Source organism: Tursiops truncatus, chromosome 6 (genome assembly GCF_011762595.2).
Source record: "Tursiops truncatus isolate mTurTru1 chromosome 6, mTurTru1.mat.Y, whole genome shotgun sequence".
NCBI lineage: Eukaryota > Metazoa > Chordata > Mammalia > Artiodactyla > Delphinidae > Tursiops > Tursiops truncatus.
The window spans coordinates 91,862,527-91,883,468 of NC_047039.1; the positions used below are offsets into that span (position 1 = coordinate 91,862,527).

General features: G+C 42.6%; 2 protein-coding genes and 1 pseudogene across 15 annotated transcripts in view; 2 read left to right on the forward strand and 1 right to left on the reverse strand.

Moving 5' to 3' along the window:
- Positions 1-17,116, reverse strand: part of PTPN3 (protein tyrosine phosphatase non-receptor type 3) — a 142,395-nt gene extending 125,279 nt beyond the window's left edge. Inside the window, exon 1 of the mRNA XM_019946387.3 lies at positions 16,947-17,116. Coding sequence (XP_019801946.1) covers positions 16,947-16,995 — 49 coding nt within the window. The 5' untranslated portion in view covers positions 16,996-17,116. The remainder of the gene's footprint in view (positions 1-16,946) is intronic.
- PALM2AKAP2 (PALM2 and AKAP2 fusion) overlaps positions 10,981-20,942 on the forward strand; it is a 627,479-nt gene continuing 617,517 nt past the window's right edge. For 11 of the 14 annotated variants that reach the window (XM_019946401.3, XM_073806364.1, XM_073806363.1 and 8 more), the window contains exons 1-3: positions 10,981-11,067; positions 13,497-13,548; positions 20,693-20,746. The gene's annotated coding sequence lies outside the window, so the exon portion shown is untranslated. Of the gene's footprint in view, positions 11,068-13,496; positions 13,659-20,692; positions 20,747-20,942 lie in introns of all 14 variants that reach the window. The other 3 variants (XM_073806369.1, XM_073806370.1, XM_073806372.1) reach the window with 1 other exon arrangement.
- Positions 19,665-20,038, forward strand: LOC101336616 (protein transport protein Sec61 subunit gamma pseudogene; annotated as a pseudogene).

The window sequence follows — 20,942 nt, forward strand, 5'->3', positions numbered from 1 at the left end:
TGTCCTGGGCACATCTCTTCCCCTCTCTGGGCTTCATCTGTTTCCACATCTTCTTCCAGAGGCTCCATGAAGGTGTTTCGTTTGGGATTGCAAAAGCCATGGCAGTTTGTATCAAGCATAGTCTTTTAGCGCCCTCTACTGTCCAGTTACAGCACTGTCAGTGATGTGTGTTAGAGGGGAAGGAAAATCAGCCTATGCTTGAAACAAATGGTGAGCAGTGAAGGGCAGCTACAGGGGAAGTCCATGATGTAAAGCAAAAGCCAGTCCTGTTCCAACCCATCAAAGACTTAGAAGTCCTGTTGATCCTGCCCGCACAATTTCAATTGTTTCCGACCTGCGTTTTCTTGAGTGCACATTCACATGCAGTCTGTACACCCACACACAGCACCGCCTCTATTTTCATAGCATCACATTGTATGGTAAGTGCCTGTTGACACATCTGTCTTTTTAAGCACGGGGCCTGCGGTTACTCGCCTTTATTTTCTCTCTCTGCCTCATGGGATAGTGTATGACACACAGGCCCTCAACTGGAGTTTACTGCATGGATGAACAGAGAGAGGAGGGAATGAATCAAGGAAAGAGAGAGCCCTCTGGGAAGAGGTTGAGGTGAGAGGAGCAGGGAGCATGGGAAGTTCTGAGTTAGGAACTAGTGTGCCTCAGGTTCAGCGAGGTTCCCTGCTGATCTCCTGTTGCACTGGCCTCTTTTCAAAGTCGGAGCGTGGAAGGGGTTTCATGAAGGGGACAAATGGAGGGCTTTGGGGGTATTGCTGGGGTGCTGGATCCATGGTGTGCTCATCTTGGGAAAATATATTGAGCTATACACTTGTGTTCACTTAAAATGTGCACATCTTTCTGAATGTATGTTGTACTTTGATGAAAAGCTTAGGTAAATCTAATTTGAGAGAGGGGTGGATACGTCTGCTTATGCCTTGCTCCAGAGGTAGAGGCAGGCTGCTGAGTTTCTTTCTAAGAGCTCACTCCATGTTCTGTCTTAGCGTCTGATGGCCCAGCTCTAGGGAAACCCATGTGACCAGACCCATTGGACTTCATCGCTGTTTGACACTCTTGCCCACTCCCTCTTTCTTGAGATATCTCCGTCCCTTGGCTTCCAGGACTCGATGTTTTTGCTCTGTGTTTGGCTATAGCTCCGTCTCCTTTGTGGGCCTCTCTTCCAAGAACATTCTTTGAAGTTCCCAAGGGTTCTGTGCTAGGCTTGCCCTGTTTCTAACTGCAAATTCTCCCTGGATGATCTCATCCCCTCTAATGGCCAACCCTGTGTCGATGACTCACAAATACATATCTCAAGCCCATTTCTCTCTCCTGAGCTGTGGACCACTTATCCAATTGTTTCTTTGACATCTTTGCTCAGACATCTCACCGGTAACGCCATGCACCTTGGGTGGTGTCCATTTCTCTCTGCACCCCTATCCAAAACCATGTTCCTCCTTATGTGTTCCTTATTTCAGTGAATGGCTCCACCGTTTATCTGGGGGTTGGGCTTAATTCCCTGTGGAAGACTATATTATTGTTCAGCAAATCCTCACTCTCCCTTTCTTTCCATCTTGAAGCAGAGTATACTTCCATACCTCATTGACTCTGGGCTTGTCCGTGGGTCTTGCTTTGAATAAAGGAATGACCACGTGGCCGTTCCCAATAGAGGCTCTAGTGGCACTGTGCTGGGAGCCGCCTGTGTTTCTCTTCTGCTGGTTCTCCTGCCACCTGTCACGAGGAGAGCAGGCCACAGATAGCTGCTGCAGCCTGGGTGCTTGAATGGCAGACATGTGGGGCAGACCTGAGCGACCTGGAGCCTAGAGCTGAGCCCAACTGAGTTAGGTTGAGTTCAGCTGACCCACAGCCCCATGTGCAAGAAATAAATGTTTGTTACTGTAAGCCACTAAGATTTCTAGACTTTTCCAACTACTCACTCCCCACATTCGACCAAGACCTGTCAATTCTACCTCCTACCTTTGTCCTGATGCATCCAATGCGACCATTTCCCACTGCTGCACCCTACTCCAGGCTCTTCTCATCTCTTGCCTGGACGCTTGCAAGTCTTTTTGCTGGTTTCCTCACATTCGATCTTGTCCCCATTAGTCCCATCTCCACACCGCAGCAAAAGTGATCTTGCTAAAATTCAGGTCAGTTGTACCCCTTCTTTAGGCGTTTCAAGGGCTTGCCATCACATTTAGGAAACTGTCCACGTCCATGGCACTCAAGGCCCTTGACCCTGTGGACGCTGCCATCTCCCCCGCCCCTCACTCACCCCTTCTCCTCCATGCTCTGCCTACTCGCACCTCTTCCAGCTTCATGAGAGCCCCCTGCTCTTTCGTGCCCTGGGCCTTGGCCATGCCTTCCTCTCTGCCTGGACCACAGTCTATTTCCCTTGCCCAGCTGCACGTGGGTCGCACTTCTCATCCTTTATGGGTCAGCTTAGGAATGATTTCCTTTGGGGAGTCTCCTCTGATTCCCACTGTTCTGGATGAAATCCAACTTCTATTTGCTCCCATGGCACCCTGAGCTTTTCCTACCCAAACACATATCAAGCTATTTTCTCACTTTAATTTGCTTGTCTTTTCCACTGGACTTGAGCTCCCACAAACTCAGGGACTATATCGGAATTGTTCATCCTTAACATTCCTAGTGTTTAAAAAGTTGCCTATGCTCATTCTTTCAGTTCAAATATTGTTTGTTGAATAAATATTATGGGAAAATAATATGAATGGGCTAAAGAAGTCCAAGATGGAAACAAAAACCACAGAAGGGACTCAGAGAACGTCTAGTCTCATTCTTTCGTTGTACAGATGGGGAAATGGAGGCTCAGAGAGGGCTTGACTACGCCAAGGACATGGAGGCTGTTAGAGGCAGAGCTGGAATTGGAAGGTTGTGATGGGACTGCCTGGGTTTTAGTTGTTGTCTGATCTGAGGAATTTAAATGGTAATTTAGGTTCTTAGGACCTGCAGTATTAGCATCACCTGGGAGTTTTTTTAGATCAGGCCCTGCCCTAGCCATACTGAATCAGGATCTTCATTTTAACAAGATCTCCAGGGGCTTTGTAGATACAATAAAGTCTGAGAAACACTCATTTCAGTGACCAGGGGGACAGCTAATGTGGCTTAAAGGTCATTCCAATTCATGCAGGAAACCAGCTGGTACAGTGGGAAAGAAAACCCAGCCAAAATGTGGTGGCATTCAGTTCATGCTGTAAGTCAAAGGCCAAACGTGTGGGCCCCTCACCTTCCAAAGTTCCAGATAGTTTGGGAGTCCAGGACCTGGACCGATGAGGGAATAATGGTTCAACTTTAGGTGAGGTGAATGAAGGGGGCTTGCATAAAGGGAGACTCCCAGAAGCCTAGCTGACCAGCAGACCTGATGCTGCAAATTTCCAACTTTTGAACCTGTAAAATCTAAAAAGAAGTTTAATAAATATTTATTTATTTACACAAATAATTCTCCCCATGCTGCTTGAGGTGACGGTGAAAGTGGTATACGCCTACCCTGCTAGTGACATTGTCAACGGGTGCAGGCTGTTTTGTAAACACTGCAGCAATATGTAGCAACAACTACAACATTGTTGATCTCCTTGGACCAAGTAATGCCATTCACAAGAAATAATCCTAAGGAGATAATTCAACAGAGGTGAAAATCTATATGCATGAAGATGTTTGCTACAGGTAACAGTGGAAAATACTAAATAAAAAAGGGGATGATTGAGCAAATTAGAATATGGTATCTTCACGACCATTTAAATTTAATTATAAAATAGCTACTATGTCTTACTTCATCTGCTTGGGTTACAGTGGTGGTTAATAGCCTGGTCTCTGGGTGTTTGATTCTGGCTCCACCATTTACTGTATGATCTTGGGCAAGTTTACTTAAAATTTGCTTAATTTTTGCTTAATTTTAATTTACTTAAAATTTACTTAAAGTTTACTTAAAACTTAACCGCTCTATGCCTCAGTTTCCTCATCTGTAAAATGGGGATAATAACAATACCTAGTTCATAGGATTGTTGTAAGGATGGAATGATTTAATTTAATTAATTAAAGTGCCTGGAATAGCGCCTCTATAAATTTGTGTTACTATTATTTTTAAGAGTCAAATTAAATGGCCTGATACTCTCACTCCACCTGACACAGGAATGCTTTTCCTGCATCCTCAGGGCCTGACCTATGATAAGTCCAAGACCCCCGGGGATGTTCCCTCAGTCCTCCTTGGAATCAGCCTGGTTTTCCAGCCTTGTGGAGAGAAAACAAGAGAATTTGCTTGGCTGGCCTGCACATTGTATTCTTTGTGGCTCTGTTGCTGTTATGGTGTTGCTATTGAAACAGGTGATTCAGGGGCCATCTTGAATTCTTCCTCCCTCAGCATTATGCTGGACTGTGATAACTCCACCCCGTATAGGCCTTTAGTACACACAGACACACACACACGTGCACACACACACAACCACCTTCTGTAAGCCACTCCCCCAGCGCACCTGAGTTCTGGTTGCTGAGGCTGAACAAGGTCCCTTTTTTCTTCTCCCAACCCCTTGGTCTGTTTACATTTAGTGCCCTAGAATGGCATACTTTTCAGCAGATAATCCTACTTGTTCCGATGATAATAATAGCTACCATTAATTGAAAGCCAGAAGTGTGTCGGCCAGGTGTTCTGCTGTATTTTTACAAACATCAGTCCTTAGAATGAAACTATGAGGCAGGTACCTAAGAGGTAAGTACCATTGTTTCTATCTTACTGGTAGAGCCTCTGAAGTACATAAGCAAGAAGTTTATGATAAATGGTAACTAAAAAAGTAAAAGAGAAATTGCATCACTACAATGCATAGAGTTGTGCAAAAATACGTCTGCACGTAGACAAAGCATTGAGAATATTTGCTGCGTAAGGGCCATAGGATTAGGTATGATTTTTTCATTTTAAGTAATTTCCTTTAGTGACAGTTGCTGTATAGCCTTTACAATTTGAAAAAAGCTACCCTCCATCTGCAAAAATGACTGCCTTTAGGCCAATAGTTCTCAGCTTTGATTGATCATGAGAATCACCTGGAGGGGCTTTTAAAAGTGACCCAATGCCTGGGCTCCACCATAGATGAATAAATCAGAATCTCTGGGGGTTGAGTCCAGGCAGTGGTATTTTAAGAGAGTCCTCCCATTCATTTTGTGTGCAACTAAGATTGAGGAACAGCTTCAGGGAGAAGCTTCACCTTCCACTCTCCTTCCAGAGAATCTAGCTGCCCCATATTCTGTGACCTGTTGCTAATTAACTCAAGCTTTTCCCTCTTCGCCCAGGAAAAAGCTAGCAATATGACTTTCCCCCCCAATCCTTTTAGCAGATGGGCACTGAGAAGAATCTTTGGGTGGCGGAAATATTCTGTATCTTGATTGTGGTGGTGGTTAGATGACTGTATACATTTGCCAAAACTCACTAAACTAGACTTAAAATTGGTGAATTTTATTATGTGTAAATTATACTTCATTAAGCCGGTGTTTAAAAAGGTATGAATATTGGAAAGGAAGAAGCAAATCATTATTCACAGAAATCAATATTCATATTGTGACTGATTAATTCTACTTCCTTGTGAATTAATTCTCTTTCTTTACATTGGTGCTCTTCTTCTCTAGTCCTGGCTTTCCTCAAATATTTGGCAATTCTTGGCTGCCTTCTCTTCTATGACTTTAGAAATGTCTAGTAAGCTTATGAAGGTTGTAGCTATGGTCCGAGTCCCTGCCTCCCATCGTTGTAGGGGTGACAGGCTGACTGCTGGCCCTTGTCATCTAGTATGGAGGTTCCTTCTCCTCCATCCCTTGAGTTTTCTAGGAAGCTGGGGCCTCAGAATCACACTCAGTGCTTCCACCTGGGAAAGATGCTGCCATCTGTTTCTTGTTATAGGTGAAGGAGGGGGAAGGGCTATCAGATCTACCTGCTTCTCAAAGTGGTTCCCAATTATGGTCTTTGAACCAGCAGCCTCAGCATCACCTGGGAATGTATTAGAAATGCGAATTCTCAGGCCCTGTCTCAGATCAACTGAATCAGAAACTCTGGGGTAGGTTTCAATCTATACTTCAACCTGCCCTCCAGGTGGTTCTCAAGGTTGAGAACCACTGTCTTGCTGAGAACCCCAGTTAATTTCCTGGACAATCACTCTTTCCCTTCCCTGATCCCTTTTCACAGCAGGCACTCTTGCAAGTATTTCAAGCCGAGGTTTCTTCCTTCCTGTTCCACCTTCAGTCCAATTCCAATTGCTTTCTATCATTCAGAAGTTCCCCACACTTTCTGGTGGATTGGTAGCACCTATTCTTGCTTTCTAGTGTTCCAATGGATTTTTATTTTTATTTTTAATTGTGGTAAAAAGCATATAACCTATGTGCCATCCTCATCACTATCTCAAGAACTCTTTTCATCTTGCAAAACTGAAACTCTGTACCCATTAAACAACTCTCCATCGAATGGATTTTTAAAAAGCATATTTTTTTTCTGTCATTAAATGGAATTTTGGGTGTATATTGAGGTCAATGCATGTGCTCCATATACCATCTTTCTAAAAAAATTGTGGTTAAATGTATGTGACAAAATGTACCATCTCATCCATTTTTAGGTCTACAGTTCGGTGTCATTAAGTACATTCATATTGTTCTGCAAGATCACCACTATCCATCTCCAGAACTTTTTCATCTTCCCAAACTGAACTCTGTGCCCATTAAACACCAACTCCCCTTCCTCCCCTGCCAGCCCCTTGTAACCACCATCTATTTTCTGTCTCTATAAATTTGACTATTCTAAGTACCTCATATGAGTGGAATTATGTAGTATTTGTGCCTTTGTGACTGGCTTACTTCACTTAGAATAATGTCAAGTTTCAACCATGTTGTAGCATGTGTCAGAATTTCCTTCCTTTTTAAGGCTGAATAACGTTCTATTGTATGTATTCACCACATTTTGTTTATCCATTCATCGGTCAAGGTACACTTGAGCTGATTCCACTTTTTGGCTATTGTAATAATCCCGCTATGAACATGGGTGTACAAATATCTCTTCATGTCCCTGCTTTCCCTTTTTTGGAGCATATAGCCAAAAGTGGAATTGCTGGTGCATATGGTAATTCTAATTTTAATTTCTGGAGGAATTGCCATGCTGTTTTCCCTAGCATCTGCTCTATTTTATATTCCAACCAACAGTGCACAAGAGTTCCAATTTCTCCACGTCCTTCCAACACTTGTTATTTTCTTTTTTTTATCATAAATGGGTGTTGAATTTTGTCAGAAGCTTTTTCTGCATCTATTGACATTATCATATGGTTTTTATCCTTCAGTTTGTTAATATGGTTTATCATATTGATTGATTTGCGTATATTGAAAAATCCTTGCATTCCTGGGATAAACCCCACTTGATCACGGTGTATGATCCTTTTAATGTGCTTTTGGATTGTTTGCTAGTATTTTGTTGAGGATTTTTGCATCTGTGTTCATCAGAGATATTGGCCCATAGGTTTCTTTTTTTGTGACATCTTTGTCTGGTTTTGGTATCAGAATGAGTTTGGGAGTGTTCCTCCCTCTGCTATATTTTGGAAGAGTTTGAGAATGATAGGTGTTAGCTCTTCTCTAAATGTTTGGTAGAGTTCGCCTGTGAAGCCATCTGGTCCTGGGCTTTTGTCTGTTGGAAGATTTTTAATCACAGTTTCAATTTCAGTGCTTGTGATTGGTCTGTTTATATTTTCTATTTCTTCCTGGTTCAGTGTCAGAAGGTTGTGCTTTTCTAAGAATCTGTGCATTTCTTCCAGGTTGTCCATTTTACTGGCATATAATTGCTTGTAGTAATCTCTCATGATCCTTTGTATTTCTGCAGTGTCAGTTGTTACTTCTTTTTCATTTCTAATTCTGTTGATTTGAGTCTTCTCCCTTTTTTTCTTGGTAAGTCTGGCTAATGGTTTATCAATTTTGTTTATCTTCTCAAAGAACCAGCTTTTAGTTTTATTGATCTTTGCTACTGTTTCCTTCATTTCTTTTTCATCTACTTCTGATCTGATCTTTATGATTTCTTTCCTTCTGCTAACTTTGGGGTTTTTTTGTTGTTGTTCTTCCTTCTCTAATTGCTTTAGGTGTAAGGTTAGGTTGTTTATTTTAGATTTTTCTTGTTTCTTGTGGTAGGATTGTATTGCTATAAACTTCCCTCTTAGAACTGCTTTTGCTGCATCCCATAGGTTTTGGGTCATTGTGTTTTCATTGTCATTTGTTTCTAGGTATTTTTTGATTTCTTTGATCTCTTCAGTGATCTCTTGGTTATTTAGTAGCGTATTGTTTAGCCTCCATGTGTTTGTATTTTTTACAGTTTTTTCGCTGTTATTGATATCTAGTCTCATAGTGTTGTGGTCGGAAAAGTTACTTGATATGATTTCAATCTTCTTAAATTTACCAAGGCTTGACTTGTGACCCAAGATATGGTCTATCCTGGAGAATGTTCCATGAGCACTTGAGAAGAAAGTATATTCTGTTGTTTTTGGATGGAATGTCCTGTAAATATCAATTAAGTCCATCTTGTTTAATGTGTCATTTAAGCTTGTGTTTCCTTATTTATTTTCATTTTGGATGATCTGGCCATTGGTGAAAGAGGGGTGTTAAAGTCCCCTACTATGATTGTGTTACTGTCAATTTCCCCTTTTACGGCTGTTAGCATTTGCCTTATGTGTTGAGGTGCTCCTATGTTGGGTGCATAAATATTTACAATTGTTATATCTTCTTGGATTGATTCCTTGATCATTATGTAGTGCCCTTCTTTGTTTCTTGTAATAGTATTTATTTTAAAGTCTATTTTGTCTGATATGAGAATTGCTACTCCAGTTTTCTTTTGATTTCCATTTGCATGGAATATCTTTTTCCATCCCCTCACTTTCAGTCTGTATGTGTCCCTAGGTCTGAAGTGGGTCTCTTGTAGACAGCAAATGTATGGGTCTTGTTTTTGTATCCATTCAGTGAGCCTGTGTCTTTTGGTTGGAGCATTTTAATCCATTTACATTTAAGGTAATTATCGATATGTATGTTCCTATTACCATTTTCTTAACTGTTTTGGGTGTGTTATTGTAGGTCTTTTCCTTCTCTAGTGTTTCCTGCCTAGAGAAGTTTCTTTAGCATTTGTTGTAAAGCTGGTTTGGTGGTGCTGAATTCTCTTAGATTTTGCTTGTCTGAAAAGCTTTTGATTTCTCCATTGAATCTGAATGAAATCCTTGCTGGGTAGGGTAATCTTTGTTGTAGATTTTTCTCTTTCATCACTTTAAGTATATCCTGCCACTCCCTTCTGGCCTGCAGAGTTTCTGCTGAAAAATCAGCTGATAACCTTATGGGGATTCCTTTATATGTTATTTTTTATTTTTCCCTTGCTGCTTTTTTTTTTTTTTTTTTTTTGTGGTACGCGGGCCTTTCACTGTTGTGGCCTCTCCCGTTGTGGAGCACAGGCTCCGGACGCGCAGGCTCAGCGGCCATGGCTCACGGGCCCAGCCGCTCCGCGGCATATGGGATCTTCCCGGACCGGGGCACGAACCCGTGTCCCCTGCATCGGCAGGCGGACTCTCAACCACTGCGCCACCAGGGAAGCCCACCCTTGCTGCTTTTAATATTTTTTCTTTGAATTTAATTTTTGTTAGTTTGATTAATATGTGTCTTGGTGTGTTTCTCCTAGGGTTTATCTTGTATGGGACTGTCTGTGCTTCCTGGACTTGGGTGACAGTTTCCTTTCCCATGTTAAGGAAGTTTTCCACTATAATCTCTTCAAATATTTTCTCAGACCCTTTCTTTTTCTCTTCTTCTTCTGGGACCCCTATAATTTGAATGTTGGTGAGTTTAATGTTGTCCCAGAGGTCTCTGAGACTGTCCTCAATTCTTTTCATTCTTTTTTCTTTATTCTGCTCCCTGGCAGTTATTTCCATCATTTTATCTTCCAGCTCACTTATCTGTTCTTCTGCCTCACTTATTCTGTTATTGCTTCCTTCTAGAGTATTTTTCATTTCAGTGATTGTGTTGTTCATCACTGTTTGTTTGCTCTTTAGTTCTTCTAGGTCCTTGTTAAATGTTTCTTGTATTTTCTCCATTCTGTTTCCAAGATTTTGGATCATCTTTACTCTCATTACTCTGAATTCTTTTTCAGGTAGGTTGCCTATTTCATCTTCATTTATTTGGTCTTGTAGGTTTTTACCTTGCTCCTTCATCTGTAACAAATTTTTTTGTTGTTTCTTTTTTTTTTTTTTTTTGATGGGTGGTGCTGTGTTCCTATCGTACTGGTTGTTTGGCCTGAGATGTCCAGCACTGGAGTTTTCAGGCAGTTGGATAGAGCTGGGTCTTGGTGCTGAGATGAGGGCCTCTGGGAGGCCTCACTCCGAATGATATTCCCTGGGGTCTGAGGTTCTTTTAGTCCAGTGGTTTGGACTCGGACCTCCCACCACAGGAGCTCGGGCCTGACCTCCAGCCTGGGAACCAAGATCCTGCAAGCTTTGTGGCTCAGTAAAAAAAAAAAAAAGAAAGAAAGAAAGAAAGTAAAAAGAGCAGTACAATATCAAAGAATATAAAACAAAATAAAATTAGAAAGATAAAAAATATGTTAGGAAAAATAAAGCTATAACTGAAACAATTGCAACAAGGAAAAATAAAACCACAGCAGGAAAAAAAAGGGGCGGGGGGTTGGGGAACAAGCCAGAAGGAGAGATCACTAACCAAGTATAAAGAATAAAATAAAATTAGAAAAATAGAAGATTTATTAGGAAAAATAAAAATAAAAAAGAATCAACAACAATGAGTTAACAAGGTAAAACAGAACCCCAATCTAAAAGAGGAAAAAAGAAAAGAAAAAAAAAGCCTTGGCTCTTGGGGCGGAGTTTAGGTGGGGGGTGGAACTCAGGCAGGGGTGGGGTTTTGGGTGGGGCGGGACCTAAGGGGGTAGGGGGAGTGACATTTGAGTGTGGGGCGGGCCTAGGCCAGGCATGTTCAAGCATGGGGCGGGGCCTGTGCTGAGGACCTACTCCGGGAAGGGGTGAGGCAGCACGTGGAATGGAGGGCCTCTGGAGTGTGGAGTGCCGGAGTTTGGAGGTAGGGCCCTGAGTGGGGTTTAGGCCAAGCACGGTTGGAGGGGGTCTCAGAGGGTGTCTCCGAGTGTAGAGGTGGGGCCCTGGGTGGGGGTGTAGGGGCGGGGCTTGGGCTCTGCACAGCAGGAGGGAGGTTCTGAGGGTAGAGGATTAGGCCCGGGGGCCCAACAGACTCCCTGGTGCCTAAGTGGACAGGGAAAGCGCTGGCCCCGTTCCCTTCTGTTCCTTCGTGCCCCTCCCCCACCATCTCCCCCAGGGTCTCCCCTGTCCCTGCTGGACCCCTAACTGTGGGTGGGTCCCATTGGGGGTAGGAATTCCTTCCCTCCCCCAGCTGCCCCTCAGGGGTGCCAGTCCAGAGGTCCGGCCTTTACTTTTGCTCCCCCTTCCCTCCCTCCCTCCCACTCCCTCAGGACCCACGCGGCTGGAGGGGGTCTCAGTGGGCAGAGGATTAGGCCCAGGATCTGAGCAGGCTCCTGGGGGCCCGAGTGGGCAGGGGAAACCTGGCCACGCTCCCTTTGGATCCTCTGCCCTCCCAGTGGTCCCCCAAATTCCCCCTTCGGATGTGGGATCTCTTCCCTCCCCCAGCTGCCCCTGTGGAAGTGGAGGCGGGTGCCAGTCCCGTCCCGCCTCCACTTCTCCTCCCCCATCACTCCCCCCAAGTCCCACGTCCTACCGGTCCCTGGGGGTTCCTTCCATCCCCTTAGGTGTCTGTGGTCCCCCCTTGGTGCCCAGTAGGTGCCCCAGTTGTGAGGAGACGCGAATTCCACGTCCTCCTAGTATGCCATCTTGACTCCGCCCCCTCTTTTATTTTTTTTATGGTAGCCATCCTAATGGATGTGAAGTGGTATCCCATTGTGGTTTTGATTTTCTTTTTTTTTTTAAATTAATTATTTATTTATTTTTGGCTGCGTTTGGTCTTTGTTGCTGAATGGGGGCTATTCTTCATGGCGGTGCGTGGGCTTCTCATCACAGTGGCTTCTCTTTATTGCGGAGCCCCGGCTCTGGGCACGCGGGCTGCTGTAGTTGTGGCACATGGGCTCATTAATTGTGGCTTGTGGGCTCTAGAGCCAGGCTCAGTAGTTGTGACGCACAGGCTTAGTTGTTCTGCAGCATGTGGGATCTTCCCGGACCAGGGCTTGAACCTGTGTTCCCTGCCTTGGCAGGCGGATTCTTAGCCATTGCGCCACCAGGGAAGTCCCCTGTGGTTTTAATTTTCATTTTCCTAATTATTAGTGATGTTGAGCATCTTTTCATGTGCTTATTGGCCATTTGTATATCTTCTTTGGAGAAATATCTATTCTAGTACTTTGTCCATTTTTGAATCAGGTTTTTTTTTTTGTCCCCAAGTTTTAGTAGTTCTTTATATATTCTGGATATTAATGCCTTATCAGATATGTAATTTGCAAATATTTTCTCCCATTCTGTTGGTTGCCTTTTCACTGTGTTAATAGTGTCCTTTATTGCACAAAAGTTTTTCATTTTGATGAAGTCCAATTTGTCTATGTTTTCTTTTGCTACTTGTGCCTTTGATGTCTTATCCAAGAAAATCAGAGGCAAATCCAGTGTCATGAAGCCTGTTTTCTTCTCTCTATGCCATCTTGATCTACCCTCTAATAGCGGTTTCTATTTGTCTGCTAGTTAAACATAAATATCTATCTTTCCCCCACCCTGCCCTTGTCATGAGCATGACTGTTTAAAACCTGGCAATTTTGCTATCAATCCACAATATAGATACAGCTGCTCTCTGATGAAAGGCTAAGACAGGCTGGAGTAAGTTCTGAATGACCTTGATCTTAACCCTCATCACAGTGAAAGGGACTGGTGAAGAGTAGAGTAGGTGTTTTTGGAATCAAAAGGGCCTCACCCCAAATCTGCCTGCCTCTGCCACTGCTAGCTGGGTGGTTTGGGGCAAGTTCTGCCTCTTTGAGCTTCAGTTTTTATTTTATTGTTTATGTTTAAAATGGGGATAATAATACCTACCTTGAGGTGCAGTTGTGGGAATGACAGATAATGTGTATACATGTCTGGCTCGTGGAAGCTGGAAGCCCTAATTATTAATTATTGCTGTGTTAGACTTGGTTGTCACCCAGTACATCTCCTCTACTTGACCACTAGCCCATGAGCACCTCCAGGGACCAGTGTAGCACATCTTCATTTCTGGATCCCAACACTTGGTCCCAAGCCTAGTCAGTGGTAGGACCTCTGTAGGTCTTTGTTGAGTGAATGATTTGGAAGGTGAAAAAACATTCCTTTGCCGCCAGCCTGAAAGCCACATCCCTGTCATGGCATATGGGTGTGAACTTGTGGGTCTGAGGATTCACGTGCAACACATTCTTGCTCTTGGAATGTATTTCTTTCCACATATGGATGCCAAACGATGTCCAACTTTTCCTCTCTCCTCTTCACTGCTACTGTTTTTTGTCTACTTTCCAGGTGAAACTGATCCTGCATCCCAGAGGGAATTTTGGAAGAGGTTTCCGTGGAGGTGAGCACCAAGTGCCTGAATGGTTTTATTGCTGAAAGTCCTGAGTCTGGGAAACCTCTCAGTCTTGGAGTTTCCCTCAGAATGAAAAACAAGGGGAAGCTGACTGGCAGGTACACGGACAAGACAGAGATCTTTTGAATTCCCAACTTGATCAAAGTTTGGTTTGATAGATTCTGTACGGTTTGGTTAGGGTACATTGAATTTGGTAGTTAGAAGAGTATGGAGCAGGTCAGATTTTTGTTCTGGTTCCATTCAGATTTTTATTCTCTGTGCAGAGTAATACCATTGGCAACTTTAAAAAAGTTACAGCGTGCAGTATTTCTTGACATGCTAAAGTGGCCAACATTGAGACTGAGGAAATACATGTATTAATTTTGGATCATAGTTACTTTTCTGAGCGTATTTTTGGACTGCAGTTTGCTGTCATCAACACCAAATCTTCCTCGGTGAAGTATTTTCTCAAAGACAAGTCTTTATGAGTAATCATCAGAGAAAGGAAGCAGATTAATTTTACTTTGAAAACTCTGTTGGGTGCCAGAGCGGGTAGGATGTGCAAAAATACAGGCTTGAACTGTTTCAGAAATGGATTTTAAAAGAATTGTGGCTAATATTTTTCATCCCAGTGACTATTTCTGAGTTCAAATTTAGTGGAAGATGCTTATGATTACTTAACAGAAACATGTCAGACAGGTATTTTATATCCTGGTACGTTCTTTATGCTCTCTCACTGGGCCAGCAGACTCCATATATCTCGTTTCCACGGTCTAGACCCTCCCTAGTGTTGTCAGCCCACCATTGACAACGTCCAGTTTAAAACACAGATCTGAGTAAGTCATCCTCCTGCTTAAAAATCCTCACTAGCTATCCCACTTCTCCCAGGATAAAGTCCGAAGACATCCCAGGCTTGTGTGAGCTGATCCTCCGTTGAGCCTATAAGCTTGCTTCCTGGCCCTTTCATAGCCTTTTTAGAACCCTTCCCTTATTCACATAACAAAAAGTTAGCCATTTCAATCTAAACAAGTTAGTGGCATTTAGTACACTTACAATGTTGTGCAACCACCGCTATGATCCAGTTTCAGAATATTTTCATCACCCCCGAAGGAAGCCATGTACACATTAAGTAGTCACTCCCTATTGCCCTTCCCCCAGCCCCTGGCAACCACCAACCTACTTTCTGTGTCCCTGGACTTATCTGTTCTGGACATTTCATATGTACAGAATCATTGTGTGGAATATTGAATGGAATCATGTATAATATATGACCTGTGTGTCTAGTTTCTTTTATATAATACAATATTTTTGAGGTTCCTTTGCATGGTGACAGTACAGTATTAGAAATTCATGCCTTTCTATGTTTGAATAATATTCTATGGTATAGATATAGCACATTCATCTGATGGTAGACATTTGGATTGTTTCCATTTTTTGGTTATTATGACTAGTGCATGCACGTATGTATATTTGCTTGAGTACCTGTTTTCAATTCTTTTGGATATATAGCTAGGAGTGGAATTGCTGGGTCATATAGTATTTCTATGTTTAATGTAGAAGAATTGCCAGACTGTTTTCTTCCCTTTTCTCTCATGTTTCTATAATACAATATATTCGAGAAAATTTCTACTGTAGTACAGTTATAAGATACCTCTAGTTATGACAGGCTGTATATGTATCTGACAGCAGGGATTAGGTCTTATTTATTTGTGAATCTCCAATACCCGGTACAGGGCTGCACAGAGAAGGTACTCAAAAAGTGTTTGTAGAATTGGATTGACTATAGAGGGGTAATATGCAGTTTTATCCTTGAGGAAGATGTGGTGTATGTGGTAAGGCTGTGAATATGAGTGATGGGCTAAGTGGAGATAGGGGGTGGGTGACGTGAAGAAGACCCTCCCAACTTCTTTGGACAAAGGGAAAGGAAGACCAGTGTGGTAGAACTAGTTATCCATAGACCTGGCTTCTATTGCTGGTTTGCCTTTAACTAACTCATTATAATTTTCCGAGAAGTTCAATTCTCCTCTTTGTCAAATGAAAAGATTGAATATTTTAGTGATATTCCATTTTTTGGGGTTTGTTTTTAGCAACGGGAACTGTTTTATTCATATGAACTCACTGGTGGAAGCCCAGTATGCCTTGGTGGGGGGAAGGGCAGAGTGCAGAGCAGGGCACAGACCAGAACACAGGGCAGCCCCTATCCCTGCAGCCCCAAGACCTTGGCAGGACTCTGAGACTCAAGGTCCCAGCACATTCAGTAGCTCTGAGAGACCTCTGTTCTAGAAAGATCAAGGAAGCATGAATGCACACAAGTACATATTATTCTGCAAAAAAAGAATTTTTTCCAAGCAATAGAGGGGAGCTTAAGGATTGAGACAGCAACTTCAATGGGAAAAGAACAAAAGATCTGATGAAAAATTACAGTGAGTAGTACATTTGGTTAAAAAGGGGGTCCCCAACCTCCTTCTCACCTCCTCATACTTAAAAAGAAAAGATGTTACAGGTTGACTTCATGAACAGAATTGTCAAACGTTTGTACTCTCCTAACTGAATGGATTCCCGCTCCATGAGAGCACTTCCTCTGCAAATGTCCTGCCTGGTATCATAGCTGAATGTGTCGTTGGGCAGGCCTGGTCTGGTCCTTACTTTCTGGGTTTCCTTTTTTTTTTTTTCTCTCTCTCTCTCCTGGCAAAATGTCTTGAAAACATGACATTTACACTCCACCCTCATGTTATCTTTTCTCTCTAGTTCTTTGCTTTCGAACTAGCCTTGAACATCGTGAGGGTTAGCTGAGGCCCCCAGACCGCTTCCTGGCACGCCTATGGCATCAACAGGCCATAACCTTTCTCTCCACCGGATTGCTGCTGATGCTAGGCTTGCTTTGGTCTTGTTCAATTTTTTTATTTCTGCTGAAGCTCATTTTTAGGCAACACTTCTGAAAACATACTGCCTGAACCTCAAAATCTCTTCTATTTATTCAGGTTGAGGCACAGACGTTATTCAGGCACTGAGACCGAAGTTGATTTACACGGATGTCTGAATTAGCCCCCAAACCATGTTGTTTTTATTGTGAATATCCCTACATGTCATCATAGAAACATAGTTCAAACAGTGTAACTGCAAACAGTATTCACATTCCACTATTAACCCTCTTGTTCATTTTTTTTTTTCATTTTTATGTGAGGCTCTTCTGGAAATTCTACAACTTCTTTTAAAACAGATTTTCTGGACAATGAGTGTCCCTTTTGGAGGTAGAGCCCTATTATAAAAATAGAAAGGAAATTCAGTTTCAATATCCCTCTGATTTTACTTGCTTAACAGTTGCTTTCACTCCAAAATGGGCATGAACGTAAACACTGCAGTATTTTCACCATTTCTTTAAATGCTTTTTAAGAAAGAGAACTTACAGTTTTCCGGAGGATACCTGTATGACGTTAATCTCTCTCGCTCCGCCATAATGCTGTGGGACTAGTGGAGGATTGGATGCCATAATCCTTTAAATAGCACTTCAAAAATGATTTAGAAAAGCTAAAGTCTGTCTTGTAAACCCCAGAACTTGTCTCAGATCTTGCCTTGATCAACTTCCAAAGTATAATGCAACGTGATTATGTTCCTCTGGGGAAACCTGTGAAACAGGTCTTTGAGCTCCATTGGATGTGTCAGAGTTTTAATTGATTCTTTACCATGTCTCTGCCCCCCCAATAGTAGTGCTAAGGACAGGACGTGTTTTATGGGAACAGTCACCCAGAGCTTAATTTGTTGTTGCGTAGTAGACAAGACTATTTCCCAATGAAATTAAATCTGTTTTGTGCCCTGAGAGTTTCTTCCTGATCAAGTGTGGTCTGCTGATTATTGAGAGTGCAAACCTTGATAGCCTCCAATTAGCGCTGATACGATTCCAGGGAAAACTTACTCCCTGTTCCTTGCCAGTTATAGAAAAACATTTTGGTTGAAAAGAGGTGTGCCACAGAACTCTGTTCCTTGAGTTCATTTACTTTTCTCTTGCTTCTTGGATCACAAGACAGGGGTGAGCCACACGCCCTTATTACAAGCCATATAAAGTACCTCACATATATTATCTCATTTTGTCCTCATGATAACGTTGCAAAGAGGGCAGGCAAGTATCACTGTGCCCATTTTACAGGTAAGAAAACTGAGTCCCAAATAGCTTTGCAACTTACTTAAGGAACCACCAGTAATAAGCACCAAGTAAGGACTAGAAAGCAGATACTCTTTTTAGTAATTACCCTCTTTCTTGGACAGTAGCCAAGACTGCTCTACCTAGAGCTTACTGCAGTGGAATTTCTGCCCCCCAACACAATTCATTTATTCATTCAATCAACAAACACTTGCAGTGAGTATGAATTTGGGACCTCAAAATTCAGATCTGCAAAACAAAGGTAGATTTATTTTTAAACTTCAAGTAAATTCTCTCTTGGGTCCTCATTCCTCCTGGTGGCAGAAACTTGTCAATTCTAGGTTTTCTCTGCCAGCTCAGGGAATTTCCCCCTCCTCCCTTTTCTTCTGTAGTTGTATATAAGTTCAGGCCATTGGAAGGTTTGTGTGTGTGTGTGTGTGTGTGTGTGTGTGTGTGTGTGTGTGTGAGTGTGTGACAGTGTGTGTGTCATGGAGATGGTAGATGCATATGGCCTTCGGGGGTCTTGTTACTCTGATTGCTGTTGAAATGTGTGGCGCATCTGGTCTTCCAACATTTGGAAGTATTTGGTAAATACTAGCACTTATTGCTATGTGATTTTTTAAAAACCCTGCTCTTGAGGCATCTGTAGAACTGCTGGCTTGCCTTCTTTCATCTAGCTTCTGTGTCCTTCTTGTAAGTATGAGAGACACTTGGCTGCCCTCCTGAGCTACTCTGAGGATTTAGGGGAATTTCTTAGGACTGTCTCAGGCCTCTTGGTCTAGCCTTGTCATATGTCTTTTTTATTAAAAGCTTCTCTCTCCTACCCTATTGTGTGTGGGAGTGGGGAGAGGAGACTGTTTTCCCACCTCCTCAGGTATCACCTTGTGTGAGGCATAGATCTCCTCTACCCCTGGATCTACCAAACCAACCTGGGGTGTATCTCATTTCCCTGACTACACACATATCCCCTCACCCTGGCCTTACCCAAGGGAAGGAGGGAGGGTGGGGGGAGGGGCATAAACAGGGACATTCTCCATCATCCAAGTGTCTGCTCTGCTGTCCAATGCTCTCCTCTAGAGCAGGTAAATTTTACTTCCTCTGGGTCAGGGGGTGGGATGGAGGTGGGGAGGAAGGATTAGCCCAGCAAGTATTCATCCAAATTTATTATCTCTGCCAGGAGCTCAGCTTTTGAAGGTCAAAAGCTATGAGTTAACTATTTTTATTCTCTCTTCCTTGAAGCAGTAAAGGTGGAATGTCTTAGCTGTCTAGGCTGGGGGGCGAGCAATGGGGTACACATAACTCTGTGTGTGTGTGTGTGTGTGTGTGTGTGAGAGAGAGAGAGAGAGAGAGAGAGAGAAGCTGATAATGCCTCATAATATTACCTTGAGTTTGGTCATTTTTGCTTAACATGTTCCAGATTCTCTGCCAGATGGGGAATATAGAGGTGAGCAGGCTATATCCCTTGCCTAAGATGTTTACAGCCTAGTGAGAAAGGCAGAGACAAGGAGGTTGGCCCTAAGGCGAGATGCAGGCTGAGAGTGGTGTGCAATATTTAAACCACCGTAGTGTGCTGGCTGATTGGAAAGATGTATAAGGTGCCACTGGTACCCTTTCCCGAAGACCCAAGCAAAGACTTTACAATTCTACAGTTTCCCTGTTATCCAAGCTATTTGGTGCTCACCACTTTGGGTAACTGATCTGAACTAAGATGTAAGTGGAAAGCAAAAGGAAAATTAATAGTAAAACAATTATAATTTTGTATCTATGATCTCACAGGACCTTCTCCACCTCCGTGAGAGCTTGTAGGGTTATCTCCACGTGGCCCATATACAGCCAGCGTTACTTAATAGCATCTTCTAGGTACCACTGCAAGCTGAGAAACATTAATTTGGCATTATGAAATAATTTGAAGCCGGACCCAGCTTCCGGTTCTGGTGGGCATTTGTCTGTTGGCTGTTGTGCTACGTGTCTTTGGCTTGTGAGCGGATGGTGGGCAGGCATCATGGATCAGGTAATGCAGTTTGTTAAGCCAAGTTGGCAGTTTGTGAAGGACTCAATTCGGCTGGTTAAAAGATTCGCCAAACCTGATAGAAAAGAATTCCAGAAGATTGCCATGGCAACAGCAATAGTATTTGCTATAATGGGATTCACTGGCTTTTTTGTGAAATTGATCCATATTCCTATTAATAACATCATTGTTGGTGGCTGAATACCTTTGTAGAAAAGTGTTTTTCATCTTGTGGATTGGCGAACAAGTAAGGATTTGAGATGCTCATGGAGTAAAAATTTGCCTATATGTTTTGTGTTTTTCTTTCATTTTTTTTCTTCCAAGATGTTTTCTATTTGTAAATTAAAATAATTTCAAAACATATAAAAAGCAGTAATTTCAACTTTTACTTCTGTTTCTCAAAAAAGCCTAAAAGAGAGTATGTTCATTACATAGAGCAAATTCCCTCCTCTTCTTTCATCTTCTCTTTTCTCCTTCTCTCTCTTCCTCTTCCCTTCCTATTTGTCCTATCTGTCTGTCTGTCTATCTATCTATCTACCTATCTATCCATCCATCCAGCTATCCATCTATCATCATCTATCATCCATTCATCTGTCTCATGGCCAGCTTTGCTCTTTTCCCAGGCCAAATTCCCACCCCAGATCTCTCAACCTGAGCTGGCATAGTCTTTTGGAAAAAAAAATAAACATTTTCAACCATTTCCTGTTTTAGTTTCCTCTCTTGCTCTTTCTCCTTTTCTTTTTCCTCTCCTTCCAGTCTAGTAGCAACCTGTCCTTTTAAATACAAATCTAAATATTACTGTAGCTACATATTATAGATCTAGAAAAAAGTTTGGTGAAGACAGAACCATCCTTAGCGCACTGGGGGTGGAGGTCAGGGTGATGGGTTGATGGGAGAGGCAGAGGGAGAGCCAAGGAAGCAAAGACCAAACTCCTTAGTGGATGGAGAAGGTGATGTATTATTATTTGCAAGTCTATATTTTTGATCCCTGTCAAACTCTTTTACAGATGGAGAAACTGAGGCCTGGAGAATAAAATAAGCTGCCCAAGGTCGCACAGCTGGTAAGTGACAGAGCTGTGGTTTAAATCCAGATCTTTGACATTAAGTGTTCTTCCTACTCACAAGTGGAGTGAATTCCCGGTTTCGCCCATAATTCAAATGAGAGGAAAATTCAAATAACAAAGATTCTCTCCCCACCCCTCAAAAGTAGTAATGGAGAGGACAGTTAATGGAAAAAAGATGCCAGGTCTAGCATGA